At 37.7% G+C, this 14,212-nt stretch overlaps 6 protein-coding genes across 8 annotated transcripts in view; 2 read left to right on the forward strand and 4 right to left on the reverse strand.

The window, feature by feature from the left end:
• LOC105265255 (ankyrin repeat domain-containing protein 49) overlaps positions 1–751 on the reverse strand; it is a 30,726-nt gene extending 29,975 nt beyond the window's left edge. The window contains exons 1-2 of the mRNA XM_011302660.1: positions 652–751; positions 252–311 (exon numbers count right to left, since the gene is read on the reverse strand). The gene's annotated coding sequence lies outside the window, so the exon portion shown is untranslated. The remainder of the gene's footprint in view (positions 1–251; positions 312–651) is intronic.
• Positions 391–5,031, forward strand: LOC105265251 (probable tubulin polyglutamylase TTLL2). Of its 3 annotated transcripts, none has more exons than XM_011302656.1 (8): positions 391–440; positions 2,156–2,246; positions 2,908–3,140; positions 3,217–3,349; positions 3,441–3,717; positions 3,783–4,258; positions 4,384–4,676; positions 4,735–5,031. In XM_011302656.1, exons 2-8 carry the CDS (start codon positions 2,172–2,174, stop codon positions 4,853–4,855), a joined length of 1,608 nt encoding a protein of 535 aa, XP_011300958.1. In that variant the 5' UTR covers positions 391–440; positions 2,156–2,171; the 3' UTR covers positions 4,856–5,031. The 3 variants fall into 3 exon arrangements, with proteins under 3 accessions (XP_011300958.1, XP_011300957.1, XP_011300959.1); XM_011302655.1 differs by lacking the exon at positions 391–440 and adding an exon at positions 894–1,271; XM_011302657.1 differs by lacking the exon at positions 391–440 and adding an exon at positions 1,481–1,641.
• A 91-nt stretch (positions 5,032–5,122) lies between these two features.
• RpS4 (ribosomal protein S4) lies at positions 5,123–7,111 on the reverse strand. Its single transcript, XM_011302654.1, has 5 exons — positions 7,027–7,111; positions 6,390–6,648; positions 6,057–6,154; positions 5,676–5,977; positions 5,123–5,309 (listed from the first exon to the last, which is right to left on the reverse strand). Exons 1-5 carry the CDS (start codon positions 7,027–7,029, stop codon positions 5,183–5,185), a joined length of 789 nt encoding a protein of 262 aa, XP_011300956.1. The 5' UTR covers positions 7,030–7,111; the 3' UTR covers positions 5,123–5,182.
• A 366-nt stretch (positions 7,112–7,477) lies between these two features.
• On the reverse strand, positions 7,478–8,860 carry Dera (deoxyribose-phosphate aldolase). Its single transcript, XM_011302661.1, has 4 exons — positions 8,539–8,860; positions 8,339–8,474; positions 7,850–8,226; positions 7,478–7,736 (listed from the first exon to the last, which is right to left on the reverse strand). Exons 1-4 carry the CDS (start codon positions 8,764–8,766, stop codon positions 7,572–7,574), a joined length of 906 nt encoding a protein of 301 aa, XP_011300963.1. The 5' UTR covers positions 8,767–8,860; the 3' UTR covers positions 7,478–7,571.
• Positions 8,861–8,997: 137 nt separating this feature from the next.
• On the reverse strand, positions 8,998–11,033 carry LOC105265257 (putative ATPase N2B). The gene is made up of 4 exons (XM_011302663.1): positions 10,752–11,033; positions 9,581–10,555; positions 9,248–9,508; positions 8,998–9,174 (listed from the first exon to the last, which is right to left on the reverse strand). The coding sequence occupies exons 2-4, from the start codon at positions 10,547–10,549 to the stop codon at positions 9,052–9,054; spliced, it is 1,353 nt and encodes a 450-aa protein (XP_011300965.1). The 5' UTR covers positions 10,550–10,555; positions 10,752–11,033; the 3' UTR covers positions 8,998–9,051.
• A 236-nt stretch (positions 11,034–11,269) lies between these two features.
• On the forward strand, positions 11,270–13,658 carry LOC105265258 (kxDL motif-containing protein CG10681). The gene is made up of 4 exons (XM_011302664.1): positions 11,270–11,620; positions 11,696–11,895; positions 11,977–12,111; positions 12,991–13,658. The coding sequence occupies exons 1-4, from the start codon at positions 11,472–11,474 to the stop codon at positions 13,113–13,115; spliced, it is 609 nt and encodes a 202-aa protein (XP_011300966.1). The 5' UTR covers positions 11,270–11,471; the 3' UTR covers positions 13,116–13,658.
• Positions 13,659–14,212: the final 554 nt, after the last annotated feature.

Below are 14,212 nucleotides of genomic sequence, written 5' to 3' on the forward strand. Positions count from 1 at the left end.
CAAAAATTGCCATTTCCTCAATAAAAAATATAAAAATTCTTCTGTAAAAATTCCCCCGAAAATCCATAAATATTTTCACGGAAAAAAACGGTTTTTTGCATTTTTTTTTTGGCAGAAGTGATTTTTTTTTTCATTAGCGTAACATTTCGGAGACTTCACGTCACCGGAAGGAAGTGCTATCACCCCCAAAACTCGAAGAAATATTTTAGCCCCCTCCCCCCATCGGCAAGTATATTCAATCGATCTCTTACCTTTAACCGTAACCTTGCGCACACTTGCTCTTTATTGTCACAACAAGTCACATCAGGAACCTGCAAACAAGCAGATACATCCTGTTTTCATTTACATTTTTATTTACATTATTTTTTCATTTTTCCGCCTCCGATGCACGGGGGATTCCCTCTGGTACCACTTGCCATCGTGGGACAATTCCTCAGAACGTAAGCTAAATCTTCTTTTCAACAATTCTCCCCCTCATTACGAGATAATTGCTTAAACAATTGCACTAGACAGGGTTGAACGAACTAATAATGATAATAATGATATTTTACGGTTTGCCCCCAGAATAGCTTGAAGAAATAATTGAAGGGGTAGCATCGAGTTATGTGAAGTATTTACAAGTCAGTAATAATTTAGCCAGTACATATTTACCTCTGCAGTGATTTCATTCAGTCCCGCGATGCTAATCTCCACCCTAAATAGCATATAAAGTAACGATCAGCAGTACTTGTTGGTTAAAATAAATGTCCAAAAGTGGATAAAACAATGAATGTACGTGAATGATGGCATGCAAAGGCACTCTTCGTGTTTCACATCCCCCCACCCTTATAAATTTGCACAAGTAATTCCACAAGAAGCGCAACAAACATGACGCGATAAAGAGGCCGATCAGAGATTCCGAATAAAAACAAAACTTTGTCAAACCCCTGCACTTGTTTCTCACAATTCACCATGAAATCCACCACCAAACTGACTCACAACACCGACAAAAACTCATCCCAATGGTTTTAAATCTAGATACCAGAAGCAAACCTATTGCGTGTCTGGAAACGCGGCGCTATCCTCGTAAAGGAACAAGAGTGGATAATATCGAGCTTTACTTGCATTTGTTTCGCGTGTAGTCACTATTGTCCTCGTTCTGTGTCTTGTCGTTCCTTCATTTTATTTTTTTTTCACGTAAAGTGGGGGAAGTGAAATGTTCAGTTGAACTGGAGTGAACTTTATCGTCAGTGGAAAAGTTGAGACCGAAGTTAACAGCCCTTCCACTTCAGGTTGGTACCAACAATTCAGGCCCTAACGTTTTTTTTTTTTTCCATAATTTTCGTTTGACATTTTCATCCCCTTATAATGTTTCATCGAGCAGTCGATCGAGCGTAACGAACGTATCGAACGTATCGATCAGTCGTATCGAATCAAATGAGAAAATTAAAAGTGCTACCGTACAAAAAAAATTTATGCACCCAGGGAATGGATTTGGGATTTTCGTGGAAGTGATTTTTTTTTTAATTAATTCAATTTTGTAATTAATTCCCCGTACAGTACACTCGTAAATGATAAAACTCTTAGTTCGTGGAAAAGTGTTTTTTGTTTTCACAATCAGTCACATTTATTTTCCTATAGGCAAGACTTTTTTACCCCAGGGTTTGTGAAAATATGAAAATATCAATCAATAGGATAATTCTTGACTAGATCCACAAGTGTGCACCACGTCAAAAGTGGCAATTCACGCGTATTTTCTTGAAAAGGGGCAAACCCTCGACTGTAAATAGCTGAATATCACGCGATAAATCTTCACGCACGATATTCCACGTATTTTCTCACCTCTCCATATTCCTAAATAAATTATAGACACGCCTTCAGTCAATTTCGCTATTCACATTTTCTGTTTATCATCTGTTATCATTTCTCAAGGATCAACGAGGGGACAATAAGAGAAAACGATAAACCACCCCTCACCAGATGCATCAATATCACTTTTTTCTATTTATAGGAGTATAATTCGTGCTGGCTATGAATAGGAATCCCCGATATCCTCCCGCCTGTCTTTGTGTCACCAGTGGCACACGTAAAAAATATAAAACACTGGCATTCCATTATTATTCTGCCTATTCGAAATTACTCAATTTTTACGGTTACCAGAGTCATGGATTTTCAGGTGATTGAGCTGAGGAATGGAGAATTTTCTTGATGGACCATTTGTCTTCAGGCTTAATGACAGTGGAACTGCTCCCCATCTTCTGGTCCAGGTAAATCAATCAATCGATTAATAAATGAATTCTAACAACCGACTGGAATAAATCGGTGCATTAAATCACAGAGAATTTTTCTCCTCCCCTGATGTGATGTCGAAAAAAATACAAGTATCCATTTAGATGTTTAATATTGAATCTCCAAAAATTCTCGAAGCGAATGATGATTAAGATTAAATTAGATATGGAATGCATTTACCATTGGGACTCGTGTCTCGAGGTCGCAAGTTTCTCATTAACGATTTGTACGAAGAGACTGCAGGGGGTGGAGAAGGGGTGAGAGAAGCTTTCGTGATGTGGCAAAGTAGGCTACCGTGATACAACAGTTTACCGATTTAATTGTAATTACATACCGCTGGTATGGCCGATAGATATTTGGCATTCGGGGGTGAAGGGTTTTTAGCTCCCTAATGTCGTAATGACACGAGAAAAATCAAGGACGGACCGGGGAAGTTGGAATGCAGTCGAAAAAAAATGAGACTTTATTCAATTGCTGTAACTAATCTCCAAGAAATATATTTAACATTCAGAATCAATGAAAAATTAATAGAAAATTCAGGAAAAGTCCAGTAGAATTTTTCAACGGATGAGAATGTTTTTCTGTTACTTTTATTGCTCTGCTTGACATTAATCAAATATTACTAATTTATATTTAAAGGTGTGTACAGAACGTGGCTGGAGAGAATACGTTGGTGATACGAGCAATGCCTTCAAGGATCGTTGGAATTTATGGTGGAAATCCGGGGGATTTCCCACATCACACTACAAGAGTCTATTACCCTGGCAATTTATAAACAGAATACCAAAGGGCAGTTCGATATGCAAGAAGGATAATCTCGTGAGACATTTGAAGTGTATGCGCCAGGTTTATGGATCCATTTATGACATCAGGTACTCCTCCACCTTTCTTGCCCTTTCATTTTCGTATAAATTCGTTGAGAAAAATCTGAATTACACCTGTTGTCAGTCCACCAGGATACAATCTGCCATCGGAGTACACGAAATTGGCAGCTGATTGCAGTCGATGCGAAAAGGACGACAGAGTTTGGATTTGCAAACCTGTGGGACAAAGTCAAGGACGTGGAATTTTCCTCTTCAGGGTAATTCAAGCGTTCGGATTTTACTTTTCTATTCACATCGTTATTCTCGATTTTTTAACAATCTTTATTACAATTCCGGTGTATCTATTAGAGATTGAGTGACTTGAGTTACGACAGTGCAGCAGTCGTGCAGAGATATATTGAAAAACCTCTGCTAATTGGAGGATACAAATTCGACTTGCGACTGTACGTCTGTGTTCCTTCATACCGACCACTAACGATTTATCTCTACAAGGAGGGACTGGCAAGATTTGCCACTGAGAAGTTCTCCCTCGAGAACCTGGACGATCCATTTCGCCACTTGACTAATTTCGCGCTCAATAAATTGGGCCCTGGCTATTCGCAGAAAAAGGAAAGAGTCGGTGCAGGTGATGATTCTTCACGAATAAAAAATTGGTGGATAAAAAAATAATTGGCTTATCGATGATTGCAGGTTCTAAATGGAGTTTTCGACAATTAAGAAGATACATGGATCAGTCAGGCTTCAACGACTGGTTCCTCTGGCAGAGAATAGCTGCCCTGATTTCTCTGACTGTTTTAAGTCAAACTGCCGGCATTCCGAAGTCCTCAAATTGCTTCGAGTTCTTTGGTTTTGATGTTCTAATCGATGCCAACTTGAAGCCATGGCTTCTCGAAGTCAATGTGAGTCCAGCACTGGGTAATGACTGCGAGGTAGACTCTGAAGTGAAGAAGCCACTTCTTCATGATCTTTTTGATCTACTTGGTCTGCCTGTGTGCAATACTGGACTCTCTCTGTTCAAAATTTGGTCTGCCTCGAGCCCAATTGTGGGCACCTGCGATGACGATTTCTGTGCTTCCAAGTATTATCAACCACGGTGTTCCAAACGTCGATGCAGGCTCGATGAATCTGTTGGTTTTGTCAAGGCACGTCCAGATAGTGCAAATATGGTCAGTTCTCCATAAAAAATTTATTTATTTAATTTTCAATTCAAATGATCCAAAATCGCGCCTAATATGTTTTTCTCTGCGTTCGTTTCCTCGATTAAAAATACGTAGAGAAATTATTTGTTTAGTTCCGACGTACAGCAACGGAAGAGAATTTTTCACGCTACAATCCACTCTGTGTGGAAAAAAATATGCAGAAAGGTTTCAAAGGTTCGAATAGAGCAGAACATTCGGGTGGTCTTATCTGGGACAACGGTCGAGACTGGGGAAATCCTAAAACTCGAGAGGGCGGATGGATAAGGATTTATCCATTTATGAATCCTAAATCCCTGGAAAATCTGGATTTTCCGAGTAGATCGAGTCCAGGTGAGGCTAGGCCTGTCGAGAAGGAGATTAAAACGAGTGTCCTCTGCATTCAAAAGTGAGTTGATAAAGTGTGAATGGACACGATATTTTGACTAATTTGATTGCCTTCGCAGATTTATTAAAGTAGCTAAAGATATTCAACGAGAATTTGGTAAAGAGGGTGACGTTCGGTGCAATGAACTCTTGAGAAGGGAATTAGATCTGACAACTGAAGTCTGGCTCCCTGAGAAATGACCTCACCTGTACATAAGTACCTCTAGGTGTTCAACTTGATCTCTTCTCCATTTTTTCAATCAAACAATTGTATATAATATTGACTTTCGATCTACTCCACTTCACATTTTATTGAAATCATTTCCACAATGAATAAATTCGATTCTTTTACCTTAAAACATACATATATTGTTGCTAATTATCCTTTTTCGTTCTAAAAAAAGTTAATAATATTAATCTAAGAATAATTATGGAAAAGGGTAAATGAGAGAAAGAAGAACAAACGTGTCGAAAAATTTACCAAGAAATGTTGTTTTATTGGTTTTTTTAGCGTGGTATAATGAAAAATTAGTTGACGCCCTTGGCTGCTAGCCTCTTGTCGCGCTCCTCGGCGATTGACAGCTTGACACCCTTGCCCTTTGGCAGACTGACGTATGCCTTTGATCCTTTGCCAATGATGAAGACGTTGTTTAATCTGCAAAATTTTCCAACCAACATTCGATTAATCCCAAGAAATCCTGAGGTAAACATTATTTTAGGAATTTTCAAGTTTCAATCCATTCATTCTAATAAATTAGAGCTGGGAATGAAATAATTGTAATCTTCTTGGGTAATACGGAAAGACCATGAGGTCAATCAGTGACCAAAAAGGAGAGTTCATTATTCTCGGCCCACTTTTGACTACAATGAACATAAAAAATAATTTATCGCAGCTTCGAAGTGGCCAATAGCATTATTTAATTGGTAATTATGTTGAATTATTATTCAAAATATTTTATTCGAAAAATTGTGAATAAAATATCTGATATTCAATAAATAGTAAAATTTTTAAAGATCTTACCTAGTGGCGAAAGTATGTCCTTGAGAGTCCTTGATGTGACAAATATCGAAGGATCCTGGATGACGTTCACGACTGACAACGGTACCAACACGACCCAAATTCCTGCCTCCAGTGATCATGCAAAGATTTCCCGAGTCGAAACGAATGGAATCAAGAATTTTTCCAGTGCCAATTTCCAACTGGATCGTGTCATTCACCTTGATAACTGGATCTGGATAGCGGATGGTTCTTCCATCGTGTGTCACCAGGAAGGGAACTCCCTTGGGGCCGGTCTGAACGCGTTTGACTTTGCACAATTTGTACTAAAACAGGCAACATTAATTAATTCATTCATTTTAATTCGATGCACGCCTTATAATCCGGAATTGTTTCAAGTTCTACCTTAGCCTCTTCAGCGGTGATTCTGTGAATCGTGAAACGTCCCTTGACGTCGTAAATCAATCTGAAGAATTCCCCAGTCTTCTCAATCTGTACAACATCTACAAAATTTATAACAATTAATAATACCGTTGCCGTAAAAAAAAAAATACAAAAAGTGAGTTATTGAAAATGTCTCCTTCTTGGGTGATACTCAAAGAATACAATAAATAATTCAGTGAGTGACCTTTTAGAAAGACTCTCTCTGGGCCTCAGTTTGACTACAACAATTGAGATTCAACAGTCGTAGCTTCGATGAGGCCTTTGAGAAATGGAAAAATATTTCAAGGAACTCACCCATGAAACCTGCAGGGTAGTTTGGATCAGTGCGTACTCTGCCATCGACTTTGATCAAGCGCTGCATGACGATCTTGGTGACTTCAGAGTTGGTCAGGGCATACTTCAACCTGTTACGGAGGAAAATAACGAGAGGAAGACACTCTCGGAGTTTGTGTGGCCCAGTAGATGGACGTGGGGCATAAACACCCCCCAATTTGTCCAACATCCATGCCTTCGGGGCATTGAGACGCTTCAAGTGCTTTTTAGGTCCACGGGCCTGAAATCACGAGAATAATGAGACACATGGCTCCTCAGGTTATGTCACTTCAATAGATCAATCAACCAATCACATCAACTCCGGTTTCAATAATTTTTTATTATATATTTTTATGAATTTATCAAAGGGGCGTCGAATATTGCAGATCAATTTCGCTCAATTATATTTATACAAATGTCAAAGGGATACCACGAGAGATGGGGAGGGGGTTAAGTTGGTCAACGATTTTTCACTAACTTCGGAGAGTTTTCACTAAATATTTGTATTAACTTGCACGTTAGATCCTGAGGAACAATTGGCACACGGTGATTTATGAGATTTTTATCCTTTCGACTCGATGCAATTGGATTTTGTGTTGACGAGGTGCAGTAAACTTACCATCTTGGATACCTAAACGGAAAAGAGTCGTGAGCCTCTAATTTCCCGCGGAATTGTCTTTCAGCGCCCATTCGTGGAGAATAAGTTAACTAAAATCCTTTCCAGTAGCGCATGTGTCGGTTTTTTTAAAAGTTTGTTATGTTAACGGATTTCTCTTGTTTTTGCACGGACTGGTGAAAAAACCTAACGTTTTACGGCTTTTCTCGTGTTTAGTTGTGAACAAAGTGCAATTTCGAGTGAATTTATTAATTAGATGGCGGGGTGGGAACGAAAATGAGAAACAGTGAAGTGAATTATATTGTGGAAAGTGTTAACGTGTCACTCAGTACAAAAGTAGTGATGAAAATCAAGACATCAGTGATTAAATAATCACGAGTCATTGATATTGTTGTAAACGGAGTGTAATTGCAAGGTAATTTATTAATTATGTGGAGTGATGGAAAAAAAGTGAGAAGTAGTGAAGTGAATTATATTCTGGAAAGTGTTGAAGTGCCAATCTCAGTACAAAAATAGTGATGAAAGTCAAGAGATTACTGGATAAATAATCATGAGTCATTGATGGTTTGGACGAGATCATCTAGGAGACTGGAGGCTCCAATCCTAAAGAGATCTTTATTGATCCAATCATCACCTAAGATTTTTTCCACCAAAGTCAACCATTCTATTGCCTGAAGTGCAGTCTTGATGCCTCCAGCTGGTTTCAATCCCACCTAAAAACCAGGGGTAAGTCCTAATTAACTAATTGATCAAATAATTACTGCGAATAAATCTCGATCAATTAAAAGTGCGAATTAATCGAGCGATTAAGGGTAACCCTCTTTACTTTTCGTCCAGTCAGCCGTTGAAATTCTTTGATGGCCTCACACATGACAACTCCCACCTCTAAAGTCGCATTAATAGACTCCTTTCCCGTCGAAGTCTTGATAAAATCCGACCCAGCACTCATGGCTACCATTGATGCCTTGTAAATATGATTGATACTTGGTAAATCACCAGTTGATAGAATAGTTTTCATATGTTTTTCCGCGCAAACTCTCCTCATCTCTGAGATCTGCTTGAACAATTCCTCCCAATTGTCATTTTTGACCAAACATCTATCAATGACAATGTCAATTTCATCAACATCCGATTGTCCAGCTACCAGAACGTCCTTCAGACGTTGGTCATAAGGTAGTGAAGCATTTGGAAAATCTCCAGCAACTTAAAAAAAAATATCCTCTAAATATTTTGATTTTGGCAGAAGGCATAAAAAGGGATGAAGTACTAACAATAATTGAAAATCAATTTTTAAACAACTCTGAATATTCTTTACCTGTGGCCACAGAAATATCTTGAATATTCCTCTGTTTTAAAAAATCTATGGCATCTTGTGCTCTCGCTTGAAAAATGCAAACAGCTGCTGTATGTAAATCTTTATTACCAATCTGCTCGCCTATCGGATTTATTGCCTATTGAATGGATAATTGAATAACCAAATTGCAAATTAGTTGTTAATAATTCATCCATTATTACCCTTGCACACAATTCCTCAATTGTTTTTGAACTATCGTTTACGTTCAAGGACGTCAAATCGATAAGACTTATCGCCTTCAGAAGTTGTGACCTATTATAGACGATTCGATTGTCAATCGACCCACAGATGCTCTGAATTTCACTCACTCGTTTCCGCACGTATTCATGAGTAACGTGGGATGGTACATTTAACGTTAAAATCGACGATTCAATCACTGGCCTTTGCATATTTATTCCTTTTAATTAAAAACTCGAAATATCGACTCGTAATCCACCCAGACAGATTTTAGATCCTCTCGATATCTGTTGATGCTCCAAACTTAAAAATGGAGGAATGGAATGATAAGAATTTGACCGCCAATTTCAAATGAGAAGCATATGATTTTCATTGGATTTTAATATTCCCCTAGGACAGGTTCTATAAATGAATATACAACCAATTTGATACAGTAACCGAATATTTTATTACTATGGCAGAACAATCGACATTTTTACTCCTATTATTTGTCAATGTTATCTGTGGTGTTCCCACTGATCCCAATATTCCTTCGTCTGCATTTCTGAGAGTCTCGAGACTGTCCGGTCGAATGCAAAGAGTTCCTCTTCACCAGTGAATAGATTAGACTTGTGGTTATCCTAGGAGAAAAAATTACAGTATCACATTCCATAATTCCAATCAACTCTTTACCGTAAATTAATATTCACTCACTGAGCCACCAGCTATAGCCAGATCATCCATTAGCATTCGTTTTTCGTCCGTGTACTCAGTATCTTCTTCAGGTAAAAATAATCTGTTGTGAGGAGCCACTGCAGAAACTACAACTCTCACTCTGTTATCGTACAGAGTGTCAATGAGTGTGATGAATCTCCTAGCTTGTGATTTAAGCTTCAAATTTAACTGAGGAACATCCCTTATTATTATTGTGTGAAATGCCTGAGAGAGCTCTAGGTAATCACTTGCACCAAGAGGCTAAAAAACCAATAGATTGTTGTGAATAATAAGTGCACGAGATGTGTAACAGATTAATTAAATGTTGCATACCCTATCACATAATTCATCAAACGTAGAATCAATCACTTGTCCACAAGTTTTCTTGAAGGATACGTTTCTTCCTTTAATGGAAAGTATCTTGGGCCTGACGATGTCATTTTCCATGGAGCACAGGTACTTGAAAACCTTGTCAACAGCATCATCATCGTCCTCCCCTTTGATGAAGTAAGTCCTCTCCTTGCCAGATCCTGCTCTGAGCCTGTAATCAATACCCGAGTCCAAAGATTGCACAATCGAGTGGTCTTTAAGTACTTGAATGAAAGGCAAAAAGTTTCCCCTTTGCAGTCCATTTTTGTATAAATCGTCCGGTGATCTATTACTGGTGGCCACCACTGTCATTCCATTTTCAAAAAGACACGTGAATAGTCGTTTCAAGATCATAGCGTCTGCAACGTCTGTCACTTGAAATTCATCGAAACAGAGGAGCCATGCTCTCTCTGTTATCATATCAGCTACTGGAGGTATTGGATCAAACGGTTGTAGTTTTGTACTACTGTAGTCTCTCTTCATTCCCTTTTTCACCTCGTGAATTTTACTGTGCACATCCAGCATGAAGGAATGAAAGTGAACCCTTTGTTTCTTGTCAACCTGACAGCAGTCATAAAATAGATCCATCAACATTGTTTTACCTCCACCAACAGCCCCATAAAGGTACAATCCCTTCGGAGGTTTTTTTCTTCTTTTTCCCTTTCCAATGAACTTGGAAAAAAATCCCGGCTTCTCTGGTTCATATTTATGAACACGTTCAAATACAGTTTGAAGGTTCTCAGTAATTTTCATCTGATAGTCATCCTCAACGAGTTCCCCTTTGGCTATTCGATTCCTCAAAACCTCAATAGGTCCTCCTTTTGATAATAAATCATCAGCAAACGCACGTGCTATGACAATTTGACAGGTTCGAGAGATCCAGTGATTAATACTATTGGCAGTTGGGGATTTAATCAAATGACAAGCCATCATTTAGATCTGAAATTCAATTTTACGATTATCGGAATTTTTATTCATCTCTTTGGATATCTTCAGGGTTAACCTAATACTCTCCTCGGTATGGACTGGATTATTTTATTTTTCTATGAAAAGATTTAAAGCAAGTAATGAGAATGATGGGATAATTAGTTAGAGCAGTAGAGAATCTTATTACCTCGAGAATAATTTTACTTACGTTTACAAAATGAGATAAATAATAATCTGTCTCAGCCAAGGCGATTTATTTTAGACTTCTCTTGTGATTCGGCGCACGGCACACGTTTACGTAATGATCTCTCAATAATTGTCGACAATTTTTTCAAATGACAGGTATATGAGTAATGAAGCGATAATTATTTAATACTGTAGTCATCATGTGACTAGGTTGTCACAACCTTTCAATTTCGTCTGCAGTGCGCGCCAAATTTGGAGCTTTTTTTATTCTCCTTTATCCATTCCTTTTTCGATTAGCTCGGAATAATCGATTTTTCTAATCGACCGATAGATATCGATTGAATTCAAACGAATAATTTTTCTATCACGAGTTTTTCATTGTGTAAATAGTTTTCGGAGTGGAATTAGTGGAACAATTTATGATAATTGTTTTTACCTTTGAATTTTTTCAGTATTTTTTCTCTGAAAAAAAAATTGGTAATTGAAATTTTTCGAGTGCACATCTCGACAGGAGAGAATCGACTCAGACGAGAATCGATTCCGCCTAGAATCGATACAGAATCGTGAAACTCTCTCAGTCTCATTCAATTTCGTTAGTGTATAGTTAAGGAAAATGTGAATGGTGTGCCGCGAAAAATCGATAGAACCCTTAGCCGTGGGTTTTTTTCCTTCGAGTAAAATGCGGTCGATTAAGTGAAGATAATTTGAAGTTGTTGGAGTAAATAAGTGATCACCGAGAAAAATGGCAGCAGCTCAGGGAACACCAGAGTCCGATGCTGGTAGTTTTGAATGCTTTCAGAACTACACAGCACCTGAAGTTTTTATCCAGGGACTAGCAGGAATTGTTGATCAGCAAGACGTCGAGTCTATGATAAGAGCGCAAAAGCAAATGTGAGTGACTGATGAAATCAGACTAAATACTCCACATTTTCGAGGTTTGAGTGGCTGACGATATTTTATTCTCAGGCTACAGAGATTCGAAAAGACCAACGAAATGCTCACCAACTGCAATCAGCTGTCAGTGAACAGGCTGAAATCAGCTGGAATTGAGTTGAAAAAACACACTGCTCTGCTGGTGGAGATGAAGAAGGATTTGGATTATATTTTTAAGAAGATCCGAGTCGTCAGGAACAAACTCAATCAACAGTATCCACAGGCAGTTAATGGTAATGCAGAAAATGATTTAAGGAATTATCAAAATTACCAGGACTAAAAAAATCAGGAACAATTTTATTGTTGCCTTCCAGAGGCTGTGAGGAGCAGTCTAGCGGAGGAAGTCCTAGTAGAAGACATTGATCAGGGACCAAAGCCCCTGGAGCCAGAAATTGTGCCACTCTCAACAGCACCAATCAACGAGAAAGACAGAGACGCTGATTCTGATGGTAATCAACCAGACATAAAATAAATCATTTGAATCGATGTAGCCTCTGAATATTTATTGTTAAGACTCTTAGAATTTCTGATCTTTCCAACCTCAAAGATTAATTAATTCAGTTCTTAAGTTGAATTCTACCTGCTAAAACTATTAATGGATCTGCAGGAACATATCCAAGGCATAAATATTTAAATAAAAAACGCTTGAAATTTTCAATTGCTGATTATTCTAGTGAATTGAAAAATTATGAGATTGAATACTTCATATGAATTTCACGTGAAGCAAAAAGTAAATTTTAAGAGTCTATCACAACTTTCAAGTCAGTCTGTTGTTCAAAAGTATAAATGTATTTTTACATATAAATTAATCCATTATTCTCGATCGAGAGTGATGGGTCGGCTGTATTATATCTGTGGTGCTAATTGTTAAGTGGATACTTTAGATGAATTCTGAGATATTGTTTCTGTATATTTCCGAGATTGATAGCGAAAAATTGAGAGATATGGGTGAATGTAGAGAAAATCGTATTGCGCTCCATGTTCAAACAGCACTACATGTGTACATGCCAAAGTCAAAGCACAGAATTCCTCCAGAATTAAATTGCTCAAAATAAGTATTCAAATCATATGTATCTAAAAGCGAGAAGCGAACAATTCGATACTTCGACTTTGGCATAAATCCACGAATGTTGTATCACGATTGTGGACTCGTTAAAGAAAAAAGAACAAAAAAAATACAAATTTTCATTTAATTTTCATACACTCAGGGGCCTTTTATTTATTTCCTGTTGAATGCCACTGCCTTGAAGAAATAGATTTTTCGATGTTCTTTTGACGCATGGATCTCTGTACGATGAAATAATTTGTTTTAAATTGTTCATGTACAGTTCCACTCGAGGAGTTTCAATTCGCAAAGCTGCGTAAACGACGAATTAAGAGTAACAACAGCTCATCCACGGATAGCAACAACGAGAATAGTAATCTGGAGGAAACGTCGTCAGACACTGGTTAATCTATAGAAATTCTCACTCAAATCCTAGAGAATTAAAAAAAAAAGAATAAGTCATATTTCAACGAACACGAAGAAAATTAAGGATGTTTATCCAAAATCGCAAGTATCCTGATAAAAATATCGATCCAGCCATCGGCCGTTACTTTTTAAAGATTAGATGAACAAAAGTAAAATGGCAAATATATTTTTTCACTCCAGTCCTCCAAATTTTATGTTGCTATTCTTCAAGTATTCTAATTAGTAAATCATCAATTAGAATATACAATAAGAAAAAATGTTGAATTTTTATTGAAGGGATATATTCAAGAAATGGTTAAACATCCTGTTTGGCACTCAATCCGTGAGACACCAGATATTGTTCGTCAGTCGGCCGAAAAGAACTTTCCTCAGGATTGTGTTTGCATTCCTCGGCTTTACCTCGGACTGTGAAATCACAATCGCAATCGCAAAGTTTCCAACGGCCTATAACGAAATGAATCCCGGAAAAAATATCCCCGGAAAAAATATCCTCGGAAAAAATATCCCCGGAAAAAATATCCCCGGGACAGAAATGAAATGTATGATTGGGGGGATATTTTTTCCGGGGATATTTTTTCCGAGGATAATTTTTCCGGGGATATTTTTTCCGGGAGATTTTTTCTCGGGATATTTTTTCCGCCACCCTAACGAAATATAGTAAGCATGAGAAAATAAGAGTCGAGCGATAATGTAAGTCTGAATGACGAGCCTATTTTTCGCTACGAAGCTTAAGACAATAAACTGTAACATTTGAAAGGAAAAAAAACCATTAAATACAAATCCCGGCCTTTGAATGTCAATATTCAATGTGTAAAATAAAAATACTCTTTCTGTTAATTGAAATTCTCGTTTCCAGTCTTGAATTTCATTGGGGAAATTTTAATATCTTTAGATTAAGGCCCGGATGGATTTTTTTTCAAATTTATAAAATTGCATTTATCTCGTTTCTTACGCGCCGGAACGCAATAATAATGGAATTTTTGTTCCCCGTAGGAAATAATGGTATTTTCGTTCATATCTCGGCGAGACGCATCGATTTCACTTATAGTGAAGTCGATTTGAGCGATTTTTTTTTTTTT

This window comes from Fopius arisanus, unplaced genomic scaffold (assembly GCF_000806365.1).
Source record: "Fopius arisanus strain USDA-PBARC FA_bdor unplaced genomic scaffold, ASM80636v1 scaffold00028, whole genome shotgun sequence".
NCBI lineage: Eukaryota > Metazoa > Arthropoda > Insecta > Hymenoptera > Braconidae > Fopius > Fopius arisanus.

Bases quoted from the DNA above. Each gene is read 5' to 3' on its own strand.
- LOC105265251 (XM_011302656.1), top strand. From the start codon at position 2,172: ATGGAGAATTTTCTTGATGGACCATTTGTCTTCAGGCTTAATGACAGT. The intron at 2,247-2,907 runs GTAAATCAATCA...TTATATTTAAAG, and splicing joins CTCCCCATCTTCTGGTCCAG to GTGTGTACAGAACGTGGCTG. The intron at 4,677-4,734 runs GTGAGTTGATAA...TTGCCTTCGCAG, and splicing joins AGTGTCCTCTGCATTCAAAA to ATTTATTAAAGTAGCTAAAG.
- RpS4 (XM_011302654.1), bottom strand. The intron at 5,978-6,056 runs GTAGAACTTGAA...TGCCTGTTTTAG, and splicing joins TCACCGCTGAAGAGGCTAAG to TACAAATTGTGCAAAGTCAA. The intron at 5,310-5,675 runs GTAAGATCTTTA...AAAATTTTGCAG, and splicing joins GGACATACTTTCGCCACTAG to ATTAAACAACGTCTTCATCA.
- Dera (XM_011302661.1), bottom strand. From the start codon at position 8,766: ATGCAAAGGCCAGTGATTGAATCGTCGATTTTAACGTTAAATGTACCA. The intron at 8,227-8,338 runs GTAAAGAATATT...TTTTTTTTTAAG, and splicing joins AGATATTTCTGTGGCCACAG to TTGCTGGAGATTTTCCAAAT. The intron at 7,737-7,849 runs GTAAAGAGGGTT...CCTGGTTTTTAG, and splicing joins AACGGCTGACTGGACGAAAA to GTGGGATTGAAACCAGCTGG.
- LOC105265257 (XM_011302663.1), bottom strand. From the start codon at position 10,549: ATGATGGCTTGTCATTTGATTAAATCCCCAACTGCCAATAGTATTAAT. The intron at 9,509-9,580 runs GTATGCAACATT...TTGGTTTTTTAG, and splicing joins TTGATGAATTATGTGATAGG to CCTCTTGGTGCAAGTGATTA. The intron at 9,175-9,247 runs GTGAGTGAATAT...TTTTTCTCCTAG, and splicing joins TGGCTATAGCTGGTGGCTCA to GATAACCACAAGTCTAATCT.
- LOC105265258 (XM_011302664.1), top strand. From the start codon at position 11,472: ATGGCAGCAGCTCAGGGAACACCAGAGTCCGATGCTGGTAGTTTTGAA. The intron at 11,896-11,976 runs GTAATGCAGAAA...GTTGCCTTCCAG, and splicing joins GTATCCACAGGCAGTTAATG to AGGCTGTGAGGAGCAGTCTA. The intron at 12,112-12,990 runs GTAATCAACCAG...GTTCATGTACAG, and splicing joins CAGAGACGCTGATTCTGATG to TTCCACTCGAGGAGTTTCAA.